Source organism: Bos javanicus, chromosome 5 (assembly GCF_032452875.1).
Source record: "Bos javanicus breed banteng chromosome 5, ARS-OSU_banteng_1.0, whole genome shotgun sequence".
NCBI classification, from domain to species: domain Eukaryota; kingdom Metazoa; phylum Chordata; class Mammalia; order Artiodactyla; family Bovidae; genus Bos; species Bos javanicus.
This window is the reverse complement of record NC_083872.1, coordinates 97,797,362-97,815,092: the sequence shown is the minus strand read 5'-3', so window position 1 is coordinate 97,815,092 and position 17,731 is coordinate 97,797,362. Positions and strand designations below refer to the sequence as shown.

The window sequence follows — 17,731 nt, the reverse complement described above, 5'->3', positions numbered from 1 at the left end:
TTTATAGCCAGTCCAATTCTTTCAGCTACTCAAGGAGAAATTTCTTTTCACATAAGAAAGCTGCACTTGTAAATCAGCAGCAGCTGAATTAAGATCTCTGACTGCTTTTTCAATTAGAGGTGGTATAAATAAGACATTTAGGGCCTCCCTGGTAGCTCAGTCGGTAAAGAATCTGCTTGCAATGTAGGAGACAGAGGTTCAATCCCTGGGTTGGGAAGATTCCCCTGGAGAACAAAATGGCAACCCATTCCAGCATTCTTGCCTGGAAAAATTCCATGGACAGAGGAGCCTGGCGGGCTACAGTCCATAGGATCACAAGAGTTGGACAGGACTTAGCGACTAAACCACCACCAAATAAGAGGTTTAGAGACAGATCAGTTTCCAGGCAATTAGGGGCCTGTGTTCTAGCAACACTGGTTAAGAGCATATAAACTGTGAGACAGACAGACCTTAGTTCTACTGCCGTTATGTGTGTGCCATTAAATACAACAGCCTCCGCCAATCAACAAGGCTCCTCTGTTGGGCACACCTGGCTCAGGACGGCCCACATCCTTTACATCCAGGATTCACGTTCTTCCCTCTTCTGTCTCCACCAAACTGCTTCAAGGAACCTGAGGCAGGGCGTCTGCACTGCATCCTCTTAGCGCTGATCCTCACCATCTTTTGACCCCCTCCCCTGCCCCTCTGGAAGGGGAAAGTCATCATGAACTCTTCCTCAATCCAAGCCACTCTGAGTTCTAGTTGATGCAGCAAATGCACACATTTCTAAGAGTGAAATAATCTAGATGGTATTAGCCTTCCTGTGTGTGCCAGTTACTGTAACAGAACATCTAAGAAAATGGGGCGAAACTTCTGAAAATCCTGTCTTGTCACAGCTCTCTTGGACCTGTAAGAACAGCACATCTGACAATGGCTTAGGTCTCCGACGGCAAACAGAACATCACAGCCGACAGCACCGGGGAAGAGGTAAGGCTGCTGGGCTGCTGGCTGGGGAGTTGCTTTGAGAACATTTGTGTCTGAAAGGATGGCCCACCGGTGCCTCTCCGGCTACTGTCAAGAAATCCTGCAATGAAGGATATTTTCAAAGCACCCACCTTGTTGAGGACATCTCGCTGGCAGCCAAGATAGAGATTGGGCAGAATTCGGGTTGGCCCGATGTTGGCAACAGGTAAGCAAGGCTGAGAGATGCAGGTGGGGACTAGGGTGGACTTTCCTTCACAGAGGCCAGGGAAACAGCGGGAGAACTCGGCAAACCCACCTAAGGATAGACATGGTAAAGTTACGCTGGGCACAGAGATGAAAATCAGCCTTCTGGTAACCAGTCAAATAAAGCTGTCTGAAAAGAAAAAGCAAATCCCACAAATGCAAGTGGATCCTGCCGTACACGGATCCCTGGCTACAGCTGCTTGCTCTGGGGTACAGGCCTGCAACAGCCCTGGCTTGCAGGGCCTCGAAAGGCGCCCAGGCCCTGAAAGTCCCCCGTCCTTTTCTGTGTAACTTAAAGAGGATGGAAAGTAAGCAGCACATAACCAAACAGAAGTAAAATGGGGCTATAACAAATCCTCAATGGAGACCAGGTGTTATTTCTTCAAAACACAGTGGATCAACTTAAGTTTCTTTCAGAATGAACTGTTTAAAATCTTCCTACTATATAAATTTTTAATTTCAAATATACCACATACACCCTTTACTCTTATAAATATTCTCTATATCGAGGGTTTCATAATTACTCGTTGATTCCAGGGTCTCCTGTACCTTTGCTGGGCACTCATTATAAACAAGGGCCGACAGACCCTAACTGCTCAGGGTACAAACAGAGGCCCTGGGGCAAGATTCCTGGACTCCGAAGAATTCAGTTTTTTCTAGTCCTGTCCTTATAATGACCCACTCCATGACCTTTATTAGCTCACAATCTTGCTACTGTTAATGACGAGAAACCCACTGGCTAAGAAGACGCTCACCTTCTCTGGGAAGAGAAAAGATGAATAAGGTCTTCACTGGTTTTTCCAATCTAAACATTCCTTGTGATGCAAATCCGAACCCAGGAACTGAATACATTTTGATACATTTTCAGATGAATCCCTCCCTATCCAGCCCTCACTATGTACAAACTCAGGAACCAAAGAGACTCAGAATATGTGAATGTCTGTGTGTGTATATTTAAATTTTTTATTTTGTACAGGAGTATCGCAGATTAACAACGCTGTGATCATTTCAGGTAGCCAGCAAAGGCACTCAGCCATATGTACACACGTATATGCTCTCCCCCAGACTCGCCTCCCATCCAGGCTGCCGCATGACATTGAGCAGTGTTCCCTGCACTATACAGTAGGTCCTTGTTGGTGATGCATTTTAAATACAGCAGTGTGTCCATTTTTAATACTATTAAATTAAAAAACAATTCACTTGTTGAGAAGATAGAGCAGTCCCACTCTTACCTCTTTAATCAAGCCTTAAAAGGGACCTGAAAATCTCATTAAATATTTACCTCCATCTCCTTGAGCTACATTCTATACACACCTTTCCCCCACTTCTGGATACATATGAAACACACCCTCATCCGCTGCACCAGTGCAGGGAGCTGACACCCGCACCTGCAGAAGGAGAGTATCACCTTTTTTATCCCCTGTGTTGTTCAGGGCAGTGTCAGCAGGACCCTCTGGACACCCGTGTGCATCATCTGTGCTTAGCGTGGCATGCACAGTGCAGCCAGCTGGATGGCAGCAAGTTAGTGACAATAACCAGTCCACTTGCAAAATGTAAGTGTCCATCCCGAGCCTCCAACCCAGGGGTCTGGACTGTTTTTACTCATAAGCAGTTTGCTTGTAAAGTTCTTATGGGAACATGGGAGACAGAGTAGGAGGTTCCATTACAGAAACCCCACTTCCTTTGTGGAACCAACGGGGTCCTCAGCGTCTGCACCTGCTCAGAGTGAGGATTTCATGTCTTGCCCTTTCCAAATATTTTCCAGCCACACAAAACTCACTGTCAACTGTACATGCTGTTCTCTCACCACCACCAGCCTATCCCGGGCATGTACACACACAGGGCATACAAACCAGACACATACACGCACAGGGCATACAGACCACACACACAGGGCATACAAACCACACACACACACACACACACAGGGCATACAAACCAGACACATACACAGGGCATACAAACCAGACACATACACACACAGGGCATACAAACCAGACACATACACACACAGGGCATACAAACCACACACACAGGGCATACAAACCACACACACACACACACAAACAGCATACAAACCACACATACACACAGGGCATACAAACCACACACACAGGGCATACGAACTACACATACACATAAGAGCATACAAACCACACACAGGACATACAAACCACACACACACACACACACAAACAGAATACAAACCCCACATACACACAAGAGCATACAAACCACATACAGGGCATACAAACCACACACACAGGCCATACAAACTACACATACACACAAGAGCATACAAACCACAAACATACAAGGCATACAAACCACACACACACACACACACAGTGTACAAACCACACACACACACAGGGCATACAAACCACACACACACACAGGGCATACAAACCACACACACACACACAGGGCATACAAACCACACACACACACACACACAGGGCATACAAACCACACACACACACACACACACACACACACACACACACACAGTGTACAAACCACACACACACACAGGGCATTCAAACCACACACACACACACACACACAGGGCATATAAACCACACATATATACACATAGGGCATACAAACCACACACACACATGACTGAACATCAGAGGGAAGAACACAGGCCCCTGTACTGAGTTCACATCCTGGCTTCACCACGTCCTAGTTGTCAGGTTTGCACAAGTGAATGACGCCCTCTGGCTGTTAGTTTTCCTGTTCCTAAACTGGGAGCAGTGATCAGACCCCCTCACAGAGCTGTCAGAGGACGGAGAGGATGGGGCCAGTCGGGATGCCTGAGAGCTTGTGCCTGCAGAGGAAGCCCCGCAGGGCACAGGCATCAGACATCCAGTTCCCAGCCCCGTCCGTGGCCTTCCCCTATCGCTAGTCTGCAGCTATACCCCAGCAGGATTCACCTGAAACAGAACGGAAGCAGCAGCGCCTCGAGGGCTGCATCTCCCAGAGTGGGCTCTGGAGCAATGACCTCCTACAGGAAGCTGGCAGACGGGACACTGGGACATGAAACGCTACACGTCGTTTCTCCCTGGGAGACTCACAGCTCACATACTAAAAGCTCTCTGAGGAGCCTGAAAACCTCTAAGGAAACTGGTTTACTTTCATTTAATTCAAGGGTCCCAAGCTTATTTGACCATGGAATTTCCCCTCCCATTTTCCCCCTAATACCTTTTAATAGCTGGTGGAACTCACACTTAAGGAAACATCAAGATAAGGCCGTTGCAACCACTGAAATAGAGTAAATTGTCGGAATTTCCACGCTTAAAGTATAACCCACCAGCTATCTCAAAAAGGGATCAGTTAATACAGGCATTTCCTGGTGGCTAAGGTGGCAAAGAATCTGCTTGCAATGCTGGAGACCCAGGTTCCACCTCCAGGTCCGGAAGATCCCTTGGAGGAGAGAATGACTACCCATTCCAGTATTCCTGCCTGGAGAATCTCATGGACAGGGGAGCCTGGTGGGCTACAGTCCATAGGGTCACAAAGAGTTGGACATGACTTGAGCAACTAACATGTCCACTTTTTTCCCTTTAATACAAGCATATGTATATGCCTGTCATGATTCAGAATTTATAATTTTGCTTCTATTAATGTTTTGTCCTTTTCAGTCTCTTAATGGCATAATACAATCATTTAAGGTGAGTTTTTTTCCCCTCAAGTAATTCTTATAAAAACAAACATTAAAGAATCTGAACATTCTTGGCCTATCTTACGCTTGCTTACCCAACACAGCAACTGACAGCCGCAATTCTGATTACAATTTAATTGAATGGGTTTAAATTTTAACTTCCAGTAACTTTTGTGGTTCCGGTGTTTCTCTAAGAAACTGCTGTCATATTTTTTTTTCCTATTCTGGCTTCAAAACAGTTCAGGGGTTGGTCTCTCTCATTTAAATCCAACAAAACGGGAGTCTAGGAAATGTTCTCAGAAAACAGAGAAACTGGACCATCCAAGGAATTCCATTTTAAACTTATAAGTCATCATATTTACAAATAAGTCAAGTCATCCTACAGTTACTGAACATGTACTATGTGACAAGCATTGCTCTAAGCACTTTACAAGTTTTGTTTGATCGTTACAACACCTTGAAGGAGGTGCCTGGGTTGTTCCCATTTCAGAGATAAGGAAACTGAGGTTCAGAAAGGCACAGACTGATAACCAACAGGGCTGGGATGTGAGCCCTGGCAGCCCAGCTTCAGACTGTACTCTCAATGGGTACATTAGACCACATTTCTAAAATGCCACGGAATTACGTGCCATGTTGCCTAGAATGCGGGCAACGTGTCTGCTGACATCTCTGGGGTCCTGCCCTCATTTTAGCCTTATTCCACTAGGCTGGAAATGGCCATGGCCTCTCCCCAACAGACAGAAGAGCCTTGCTTCCCCCTAAGCCACATGGTTCAGAAGCGTTGATGAGGCAGAGAAAAGAGAAGGAGACCTGACCAGAGACACAAGAACTCTGTAAGCTAGAGTCACATGCGTCCAGTAACAAAACAGGATGGACTAGGGGCTCACGGCTGGCTCACGATCGCAGTCTGTGAACTGGTGGTGAGGTTGTGGCTGCGTCTTGGTGACTTTCAGCCCATTCCCTCCATCAAACTGTGTTCAGAGGGGACAGAGTCGCCAACAATCGTAAAGTGAGAGCTGGCCAGCCTGGGCTGTTCCAAGTCCAGCTCTATCATTCACGCTATCCTAAATCACTTCTAACTTCAGTGGGTCTAAAAAAGTAAAATGTGAGTATGGCGCTAGAAAACTCTAATACAGAAAATAGAAAGAAAACAAACCACTATTTAGCATCAAAACAACCCCCCAGAGCCAAACAAAACAGCAATAACACGTGGTAAAACACATCATAAGGCAAACAGAACCCCCCCCCCTTTTTTAAACAAATGTTTACAACTAATCTCTAGCAGCACAAACCCAAACAGCCTTAAAATACTTAACAAATTTCATTGAAATCAGTGCTCAGTCTGGCTTGAAATGTCCCAAACCAGGACTCCTGGTCACTTCCACAGGAATCTACCTTGGCAAAGAGTGCATTTCCCCTGATCTTTATCTCTGACAATGTTCCACTCTGCTGACATCCACCTTTATTGACAGTTTTTTCCATTCGCTGACCTTTCATTCATCGCTGGACTCCAGTGACCCTGGCTTCATTTCATTAATTAATCACAGATGAGACACCTCCTGATCTACCCAAACCCTCGAGAAACTATCTGTGGCTTCATCAGCAACTCAGTTTTGAAATATGTCTAAAATGTCCCTCTTCCTCTATTAACTAGATCCACACAAGGAGAACAGTACAATTCATCTACGTGAACCTTCTGTGACAAGGGGATGACAGACACAGAATAGAGAGACGTCCCGGCCCTCGCTCCTGGCTCTGTGGTCCCCGGATCCCAAGTTAGAGTCTATTACGACAAGAAGGCACGGTGTTGGCTCAGGATCCCTTTGTTTACTGTAAGAGCAGCACTGGAAAGCTGTCACGCTCTTGAAAACAGTTTTAGAATAATTTTTAAAGTTGTCAAAGATTTGAGTCAACCGTCCAATCTGGCCAAATTTCTCCCATCTTTGGATTTTATGCTGCTTATCGTCTAGGAATGGAGAAAACAGAGTCAGACAACCCATATGTTCTTCCCTAAGACAGACCTGAATCTCGAAACATTGCACCCACTAGGGCCTCTTGTGCTAGGAATGCTTGTTTTTAAGAGGAAGGAAGACACATATGCAGACACCCTGGCCTGTAATGGCGATAGGGAGACCAGCAGACAGACATACAGACATCACTGGCCTCTACAGCTCTGGATAGACAGCCAAAGAGACTGCAATGTTAAAAATCCATATTCTGTCTGATGTCCACTGATTCACCAGAGAATGCATGTTTATAAATAAAAACATACATATCACTTTGGAAAGAGAAAACATTTGGTACAGCTTAAAGGCATTCATGATTTGTATGTTGCTTTCTTCTCGCTCAGCCAAGAAAACGCTTCTTAAAAACACCTCCTTCATAATTCCAACCATAAATATAATCTTCTGTAAGAGCCAATGTTAACTACCATCCCATTTTCATAGGGAGAAAAACTGCCAAGTAAAAGAAAATATACATAAAGAAACACCACTAAACAATTCTAACTGGTCATCTTTCTCTTCCTTCTGACCCTGGCAGTTATAAACCACAGCGGTGTTTCTTAAAAGTATATTTCCATAATCAACAAAAGTAGCACTGTACTACAGATGAGTGATGTTAATTTTCAGATTCAAGTTCTAAAAATGTATCCCTATCCTGGAAGTCAAACCAGAGATAAACATCAACTCCATGATTCTGAAGACATTTCATTGCAGGAAGAAATAGAAGGCTGCTCACTTATGCTTCAGTTCAAACAGGCAGCAGGTCTAAGAGCTTTATCAGCTGTGTATGCACTAAGTCACTCCAGTTGTGTCTGACTCCTTGAGACCCCGTGGACTATTGCCCACCAGGCTCCTCTGTCCGTGGGCTTCTCCAGGCAAGAATACTGGAGTGGGTTGCCATGCCCTCCTACAAGGGATCTTCCTGACCCAGGGATCGAACCTGTATCTCCTGCAGCTCCTGCACTGCAGGCAGATTCTTAACCTTCTGACAGCTGCCCAACTGTGAAGCGGGATTCAAGGCAACCCCTTCCCACACTGGGGATAGAGTCCATGGCTATGTACAGAAATCTGTTTACACAAAACTCCACGTCATGAAACACATTCTTCTAAAAATTCACATGCAAATTTAACTTCCACTCATTAAATCATTTTCACAGTTTACATAGTCTCATAGTTTTTCAATATAGTTTTCATGTAGTTCAATCCTTCTGTAAAACAAAGTCCCCTTTTCTGTGACATAAATATGACCCATTCATCTACTTATTCTAGAATGTATGTGAAGGACTGAAATGGAGCATTCCTGTGTCTGTATAGAACAGCTCTTTCCATACTGAAAGTAAAATCTGGGCTTTGCTACTGCACAAAGGAGACAACCCTAATATCAAACACTGAAACGCTGAGATATGTATCTTGGAAGTACTGGGTTGGCCAAAACGTTTGTTCAGGCTTTTCTGTACACTGTCATGGAAAAACCCAAATGACGTTTTTGGCCGACCCAGCATGTTAACTGCTCTTAAGAATAATTACTTTGCACTTTTAGTCTGAAGTGTCTGATTCAGCCAACTTTATTCTCTAACCATTTAAAAATATTCAAGCATGGTCACAATTCTTCTGGGGTCTGCAGACAGTATATATGGAGAGTTGAAACTGCTGCTGCTGCTAAGTCGCTTCAGTCGTGTCCGACTCTGCGACCCCAGAGATGGCAGCCCACCAGGCTCCCCTGTCCCTGGGATTCTCCAGGCAAGAACACTGGAGTGGGTTGCCATTTCCTTCTCCAATGCATGAAAGTGAAAAGTGAAAGTTAAGTCGCTCAGTCACATCTGACTCCTAGCGACCCCATGGACTGCAGCCTACCAGGCTCCTCCGTCCATGGGATTTTCCAGGCAAGAGTACTGGAGTGGGGTGCCACTGCCTTCTCTGAAAAAGAAGAAACGCAATGTAATTATACACCTGCAAAGAAAGCAAGCAAAAATATGTAACTGTGGGAATACCCTGGTGGTCCAGTAGTTAGGACTCTGGGCTTCCACTGGAGAGGGCATGGGTTTGATCCCTGGTTAGGGAACTAAGCTGCGTGAGCGAAAAAAAACAAAAGTAACTGTACTTTTCCAGTGTTTTCCAGTGTACAAAGGTTGGTGTAGGGAAGCCCAGCCACACAGGAGGGCAGAGAGCCCAGCACACTTTTCTTAGCAGCATCAGCAGCAACTATGTCCTACCTAGTTAACTGTCTGCTGAGCAGCACAGAAGAGAAAAAAAAATCCCAAATGACGTGGAGCATTTGGGATTCATTTAAACTCTTATTCCACCCCTCCACTCCCTCGAGAGGAAGGGGCAGACATGCATTTCTGTGAAGACCCTCCCTCCAGGAAGCCTGAGAAGAAGCCTCCTACCTCATGAAACCTGCCCCATAAATGACACTTCCAACAAGCTCCCTCTGTACAAAGCCACCAATCACCTGGCACGGCAGGGATGGGACATTCCAGCGAAGTTTTGGATTAACATCGTTACCCAACACAATAAACGAATTAAAGTTTTTCAAAATACTAGCATAAAAAAAATCACTAAATACTAAAAGAATGTAACTTATCAGAGTTCTTTGACTCATAATTTCTAAATTTTACATTCCTCAAGATAGTGTTATCTAGATCGATTCAACTGGCAAAATCCTGAAGTGTTGTTTAGTAAAAGAGTTCTCAGAAGATGTTGACTGACATTTTTTTTTAACTCTTTTACTGATGTTTTTAAAGTTATTATTTATTTTTTGGCCATGCAGAGCAGCATGTGGTATCTTAGTTCCCAGACCAGGGCTTGAACCTGCACCCTCTGTATTGGATGCGCAGAATCTTAATCACTGGACCACCAGGGAAGTCCCTGGGCTTTCAAATTGGTAATACGTAATGATGCCCAGCAGAGAAGGCAATGGCACCCCACTCCAGTACTCCTGCCTGGAAAATCCCATGGACAGAGGAGCCTGGTAGGCTGCAGTCCATGGGGTCACTGAGGGTCGGACATGACTGAGCGACTTCACTTTCACTTTTCACTTTCATGCATTGGAGAAGGAAATGGCAACCCACTCCAGTGTTCTTGCCTGGAGAATCCCAGGGACGGGGGATCCTGGTGGGCTGCCGTCTATGGGGTCACACAGAGTCGGACACGACTGAAGTGACTTAGCAGCAGCAGCAGCGATGCCCAGAGACTCTTTCTCTTAAAACACACACACACAGAGCTAGACAGGCTCTTAATAAATCCCTTCACACAAAGGTTGTTCTGAAGAGTATGGTGAGAACAACCAATCAAAAGGAACTATAGCCAGAACTCACCCTTGGCTGAGTGAAGGCAGTGAGCACTGTAAGCAGGAGAGAGGGTCAAAGAGGCCACCCGCTGGGTCCTCCGGTGACTTGAGGACACAGCTGAGCGAACAGCAGCCGGGGGCTTCCTGAGGAGGCAGGATGTAGGCCTCTGAGGTGGTTCAGGAGACCACCTTTGCTCTGGTGGTGGTGGTGGTTTAGTCACTCAGCTGTGTCTGACTCTCTGCGAACCCATGGACTGTAGCCTGCCAGGTTCCTGTCCCTGGGATTCTCCGGGCCAGAATACTGGAGTGGGTTGCTATTTCCTTCTCCAGGGGATTTTCTCGGCCCAGGGATTGAATCTGGGTCTCCTGCATTGCAGACGGATTCCTTACCGAATGGGCCATGCTCTAGTTCACCTGAAGTCAAGACTTCCAAGGTTGCATTTGGGAACTTGAGGGCCCAAATTCCAATCTAACATTTTCAACCCTCTTTTGGGCATTTGCACTTGAAAGACTTATTGACATTTAAAAAATAAATTCCAAGCCAATATCTCGTTCTCTTTCACTCCCTATCCCTGTACCCGTCGGCCCCGTTCTTCCAGTCGCCTTAGCAGCATCCTCCTGGCATGGCAACACTCGAATTTGCCTTTGCGACGTCTGTCTGTCTGTCCCTGCCTCCCCTTCTCCCCCACCACACCCCTGTCCGTGAGCTCTGAGCTGCATCACTGGATAAACTCAGGAACACTTCTCTTTGATCCGCCTGTCCTTTCCCCAACTGGCTTCCACTCTGTCGCCCGATTAAGCTCCTAAGACAGTTTTGATGTAACCTGTGCTCCCAAATGCCCATAGAATACAACCCAAAATTCCTGGTTAGCCACTCAAGCTCCTTCATCCTCTGACCCCACTCTACTGTCCACCTTCACTGTCCCTACTCCGCCCACCACATCACAGGTCCACTCGTCTTTCTCCTGTTTTCGCAACACACCTGTGTGGTCTCATCACCAGCCTCTGGCTATTCAGTCCTTATGAACCAGAGGCAAGCATGGATCACAGCTTTTCTCCAGCTGCATATGTCATGGTTTTCTTACCGTGACCAATAGAATATACATTTTACCTTCTCATCACCCACATTCACTCACCACCAAAACAAGTTTCATGATACAATCCTCTCTTACCATGGAGCTGCTCTCTAGTTTCAATTCTAGTACTCTATTGCGTTCTTAAAATTCTGCTGTATTAAAAAACAAACAAACAATCTTCCCTGACCAGTGTATCTAAATATGGTCTGGCCAACTTAGAACTTCTATAAAATACACAGCCACAGTACTACCCTGACAAACCGGGGGTTACAGCCCCATGCTTCCACCTCAGGGAGCACAGGTTCCATCCCTGATCAGGGATCTAAGACCCCACAAGCCGTGCAGTGTGACCAAAAATACACATACACATTGTTTGTTGTTGTTTAGTCGCTCAGTCATATCCGACTCCTTCGAGATCCCATGGACTGTAGCCCACCAGGCTCCTCTATCCATGGGATTCTCCAGGCAAAAATATTGGAGTGGGTGGCCATGCCTTCCTCCAGGGAATTCCTGACCTAAGGATTAAACTTGCTCTTCTGCTTGGCAGGCAGATTTGTTACCACTGGGAAGCACATACATACATATATATATGAATGTATATACAGCCATCACATGGCAGTATTTTCCACTGACCTGGTCACTGTGAATTCTCATTCCGTGTTTGTGGTGACCTATCTCTCCAGCTATAACATGCTGTGAACTGTGTGTAAGAACTGTGTCTCACGCTTGTTTGCAATCATCTCTGCATTTAGCATAGTGCTTAGCATGTAACTAAATGTTTACTGAATCCTTTCTTGTTACAATGAATAGCTGTTGATGGACATAAATCTTGTGTATGCTTGGTGTTCAAAAGATTTCCTGATTCCACTCAGTGCTGAGAGCTCTGTGGGCCTGGGTGGGAGCCAGAACCTCTTCCTACTTCTCCTCCGAGGCCCCAGAGGACCCTCAGGGTGAGTGAGGCAGCTGAGAACAAGCAGAACATTTCTCTGATGTTAAAAAAAAAACAGAAGGGCGACCTGGTAAATGCTGCCTGCCTCATCCAGAATCCCTGGTGAGTCCTCAGGTGCTTCTGTCGTGTCTAGGGAACTTCCCCCAAGAGACAGGCTCAGGCCTCCAGACCCCGGGCTGACCTCCAGGATCAGGGGACCAGGGGCTACAGCCCTCAGGAGATGAGCTGGACCAACAACAGACTGACCCGGCTGAAGACGAAGTGGCTGCTGTCTGTGCCCAGGGTGACCACCAGCAGGCAGGGCCTCCTGAGACCCCTCACCCCCATTAGGAGACAACGCTCTGAGTCAACGGGAAAAGGGAAAAGGAGTCTGGTCTCCAGAGAAGGGCTCCTCGGAGCCCAGATGGCCTTTCCCCCGTGAAGCTCAGGCTTCTAACCCACACCTACCCTGAACAGCCCTCCCGTGCGCCCGCTTTGCTATGTCCACCCTAGCAGCTGGCCTCCTCTAGGGCTAAGTGTGCCGCCTCCCCAAGGACGTGGTGGAGCATCGGGGAAGGAAGGGGGCCCCGACTGTCACCAGACAACACCAGAGGCATCTGGTGGCATCTGCACGTGGTTGAGAGACGTGCCCTGAACGCCTGCCAGGAGCTAGACTCGGGACTGGGTTGACGGGACCCTGGTGACCATGACAGGGGCCATCTCTGGAATGGACACTTTAGCGGGACAAACTTCAGCCAAACAATTAGATGAACAATTAGCTGACTACGGTGTGTGGCCAGAGGAGTGTGTGTGACGGAGGACACGCACCTCTATCTGGGGACCAGGGGAGGTTGGAGGGCTGCCGTGAGTCAAGTGCGAGATTGACCCAGATGTGGGGGAGAGGGGGACACGTGAGGGCAGAGGAGGGCGCCTCAGGGCTGCAGGGCTAGGGCACCTGAGACCAAAGAGCTACAATACACACACAGAGCAACCTGAGGACGGACAAGGGCCTGCGACGAAGGTGTGAAGGCGGGCAGAAGCTGCCACAGCAAGGCCTCGGAGTCAGGGAAAGATTATGGAATTTACCCCCAAAGTGCTGATGCGTATTAAAGCAGGGGGTGATAAAACCAGGGTACATTAAAAATATAAAAGAGAGACGTGAGTAATGGGGTGGGAAGAGTGTGGACAGGGTGTGTGAGCAGTGAGGAGGTCCCTGGGCAGGTCTGGAGGGCTGGTGTTGGCTGGAGTTGGTAGCAGAAGCACAGAGCAAAGAGGCCAGAAGAAAGCTCTGGTGGCCGAGAGGTAACAGGTGTCACCGAGTCTCCAAGGCATCCCAGGCCACCCCAGCCTGACTGTATTTCCACTCAATTCCCCTTCCTCCCTGTCACAAAAAGTCTATTCTGTCTCCTCACTACTCCTAAAACCAATGTTCACTCATAATATCTGTAATCACGTTTCCCTTCCTTTCAGTTAGTCCACCGAGGACCGTCCCCCCACCCCCAAATCTTACTCATCTTTCAAGGTCTGATCAAAATTCCACCACTGTCACCAACTCTTCCTCAAGCCTGGCAGACAACACCCAGTCACGTCCTTCACCACCTGGCGCGCTGTCAACTGTACCTCTGTTTCATCCACTTCAAATGTGGGACTCCAAATTAACTCTGTGTTCTTAGGTGCAGGGGTGAGCCGGGTGCTTTCCCAGTACCCTGTCCCCCGGGCGGAAGCCCTCGGACACTCAGAGGCCGGCTGAATGGATAGGACATAAATGACATGATCGGGTCAGAGGAAGACTGATGTCACCACGGGGCCTCTGGGTGGCTTGTGCATGGTGTCACGGTGAAGAACCATCTCTAGCATGGTCTGCAGTCCAGCTGTTGAACAGAAGCAGTCTCGGGCAAGACGTCTGAGGTCCGGGTCACTTAGTGAGTGACACAGCTGTCTTGTTACCATAGCGGCAGGTAGCAACCGGAGAAAAGGGGATCCAGTCTGGATAATCGCATGCAAACTGAGAAGCGGAGCCAGCAAATACATGGCAACCAGGGCGAAACGGCACCGAGTTTTAGTCTGTTTTCAGTGGCTCTTGGTCACCGCGGCTTTTTAAACGTGAGAAGAGCCAATTCCTGACTAACTGCGGTACTTTGACTTGAACCCATTAACACCAATCTGTTTCACCAGCTACTGCAGGATCTAAAATGCAATGATTGAAGACTTCCCCTCCCTAGACACGGGGACAGAAGAAACGCCACGTGGGATGTGACAACAGATGGTGGCAACAGCACACGCAGCAAATGTGTGAGTGGGAGGCTCAGTCCCTGCCCTGCTTCCACGTGGAAGGATGGCAACCGGTGCCACGGAACCAAAGCGGCACATTTCTCCCATCAACCCAACCCTGCTTGGCTTCCCAAATCAGACGAGATCGGACATGTTCAGAGTGGTATGGCCGTAGAAAGCTGCACATTTTGCACACAGAACTGCTGACTGAGTCTAGATTCCTGTTAAACTGGAAGTGAATGAAGAGTCAAGCACATTTTTATTCGCTCCCAGCTCTAACCACACTGTTGCTGCTACTGCTGCTAAGTCGCTTCAGTCGTGTCCAACTCTGTGCGACCCCATAGACGGCAGCCCACCAGGCTCCCCTGTCCCTGGGATTCTCCAGGCAAGAACACTGGAGTGGGTTGCCATTTCCTTCTCCAATGCAGGAAAGTGAAAAGTGAAAGTGAAGTCGCTCAGTTTCGTCTGACTCCTAGCGACCCCATGGACTGCAGCCTACCAGGCCCCTCAGCCCATGGGATTTTCTAGGCAAGAGTACTGGAGTGGGTTGCTATTGCCTTCTCCAACCACACTAGCAACTCTGAATCGGACCAAAGAAATACATACTTAGCCTTTAGCAGACATTCATCGAAGACCTTAACTGTGTTCAGAGACGAAATGTCTCCAAGAACCCTTAGCACCGCACCTGACACTGACCTCCATGGTGAGTATCTTCTATCGTTACCCAGAGTTATAATTCAGCTCAGAACAGAATAGACTTTTATTTGATGATTCCCCCTGACTGAAAAAAAGTAATGCTTAAAAATGTTATATACAGTATATTTTTATATGTTGCTTCTGAATATGACTCTGAAGTCCACAAAGAGGCTGAGAGAGGGCTACCACGAAAAGAAAGCACAGACTTGACCTGAAGTGGGCACCCCTGATTCTCAGTCCAACCTCCTCAAGGAATTCCAGAAGACTGGGCACACTGAGCTTGGGGAGAGCTGGAGAGAGTCATTAGTAGTGTTAGTTGCTCCATTGTGTCTGACTCTTTTGCAAACCAAGGGACTGTAGCCCACCAGGCTCCTCTGTCCATGGAAGTCTCCAGGCAAGAATACTGGAGTGGGTTGCCGTTCCCTTCTCCAGGGGGTCTTCCTGACTTAGGGATCGAACTCGAATCTCCTGCATTGGCAGGCAGATTCTTTACTTCTAGCACCACCTGAGAAGCTCAGGGAGAGTCACTCCTCATTTATAAATGAAAGGGCTGAGATCTGTGATTCAACTTCAGGGTTTTTTGCTTCAAGACTATGCTGTGCCTCATCACAGAACAGAAATGAGGGCTGCATGGACCTCTGCTCAACGTTATGGGGCAGCATAGATGGGAGGGGGTTTAGGGGAGAGTGTGTGTGTGTCGCTCAGTCGTGTCTGACTCTTTGCGACCCCATGGACTGTACAGGCTCCTCTGTCCATGGAATTCTCCAGGCAAGAGTACTGGAGTGGGTTGCCATTCCCTTCTCCATTGGGGGAGAATGGATACATGTATATGTATGGCTGAGTCCCTTCACTGTTCACCTGAAACTACCACAACATTGTAATCAGTTATACCCTAATACAAAAATTCAAAGTTTAAAGTTTGGGGGGAGGAGGGGAAGAAATGAGTGCTGGAGAATTAGCCAACTGCCGTGGGTCCCTTTTGCTTTTACCCAGAGTTACAACAACAAAGAAAGAGAAGGAAATAATAGAAGAGCATTTTTATCTATAGGTTGATCTTTATTTCTAGTAAATTAACCCATTTATTCTCCATTATGTTAGCACACACAAAAATGTCCAAATTCAGAGGCTTTTCTTTTTTTCCCTAATATATTTATTTTCAATCTGCCACCCTTAGAAATATAATAGACAAAGGTAAGTAGAATTAAGTAATATGATGAATAATTAAAGGCCAAGAAACAAGATTAGCTTTTAGAGAGTTTCCTGGAAGTTAACAAGACCAAAAAAGTTGATCAATAAGTCAATATTGGCAACTGTTTATACCCATCAATGATGAGGGAGAACTTTCCAAAGGGATCCAAGTTCATTCTTTTTGGCTAAGATGAGGCTACAACTCACAGTAAAATGCTTTAACCCTCTGAGAGGTGAAACAATGCTATGGTTTAAGCTGGCTTGGTTACTGGAAGACTTTGTTGTTGTTTAGTCACCAAGTTGTGTCCGACTCTTTTGCAACCTCATGGGCTGTAGCCAGCCAGGCTCCTCTGTCCATGGATTTCCCAGTCAAGAGTACTGGAGTGGGCTGCTATTCCTTCTCCAAGGGATCCTCCCAACCCAGGGATTGAACCCATGTCTCCTGCATTGGCAGGTGGATTCTTTACCACCGAGCCACCAGGGAAGCCCACTGGCAAACTTACTAGTGGCTAAATAATGAACTGACTTAATATAAACATTTGCTTCAACCGGCCTCCATTCATGTGGATCCGAGGCCGTGTCTCTTCCTGTGAGTGGCGTTAGGTCTTCTAGAGCTGTCAGTTCCTTGCCACAGTTCAGTATTTAAGCACTGCTTAATTGTACCAGGGTTTTCATTAGAACTTAAAGCCATGCTGAAATCTACTTAAACGATGGAAACATTTTTGTATTAGATACCTTTCCCATAACAGCTGTGTATTTCTTAAAAGACTTATTTATTAATTATTACTTGGCTACACTGAGTCTCTGTTACTGCACAAGGGCTTTCTCTAATTGCAGACAGTTGCGGCGTGCGGGCTTCTCATTGCTGTGGCTTCTTTTGTTGTGAAGCATGGGCTCCAGGGTGCACAGACTTCGGTAGCTGAAGCACGTGGACTCTAGAGCACAGGCTCAATAGTTGTGGCATGTGGGTTTAGCTTCCCTGTGGCAAATGGGATCTTCTCGGGTAAGGGATCAAACCTGTGTCTCCTGTGTTGGCAGGCGGACTCTTAACTACTGGACCACCAGGGAAGCTATATTTTTGCTTTACCTGAACGAAGGTAACTTGCCTATCATTTATTTAAAAATACTTCAAGTTCTTGCTACCCTTTCTGATTAGTTTCATCATTGTTTAACATAATCACTTATTCTAAACTAAAAAAATAAGTCGTATGGAATACAAACAGTCTAAACCTACCTGTGAGCTGTGAGCTAATTTATATATCAGATATTTACTGAAAACTGAAAAAGTGCTTAGCCTTGTGGGGAACACAAGATGAACAAGGAAAGGTCCTTAGCTTGAAAAAGAGAATCCGGTAGGGGAGTTAGGCTAACAAATGAAAAAGACAACACAGGTTTAAATGAGATTTT

General features: G+C 46.7%; 1 protein-coding gene across 1 annotated transcript in view; it reads right to left on the bottom strand.

Annotated features, from left to right (window-relative positions):
- DUSP16 (dual specificity phosphatase 16) overlaps window positions 1–17,731 on the bottom strand; it is a 93,511-nt gene that overhangs the window by 31,361 nt on the left and 44,419 nt on the right. Inside the window, exon 5 of the mRNA XM_061417818.1 lies at window positions 1,095–1,258. Coding sequence (XP_061273802.1) covers window positions 1,095–1,258 — 164 coding nt within the window. The remainder of the gene's footprint in view (window positions 1–1,094; window positions 1,259–17,731) is intronic.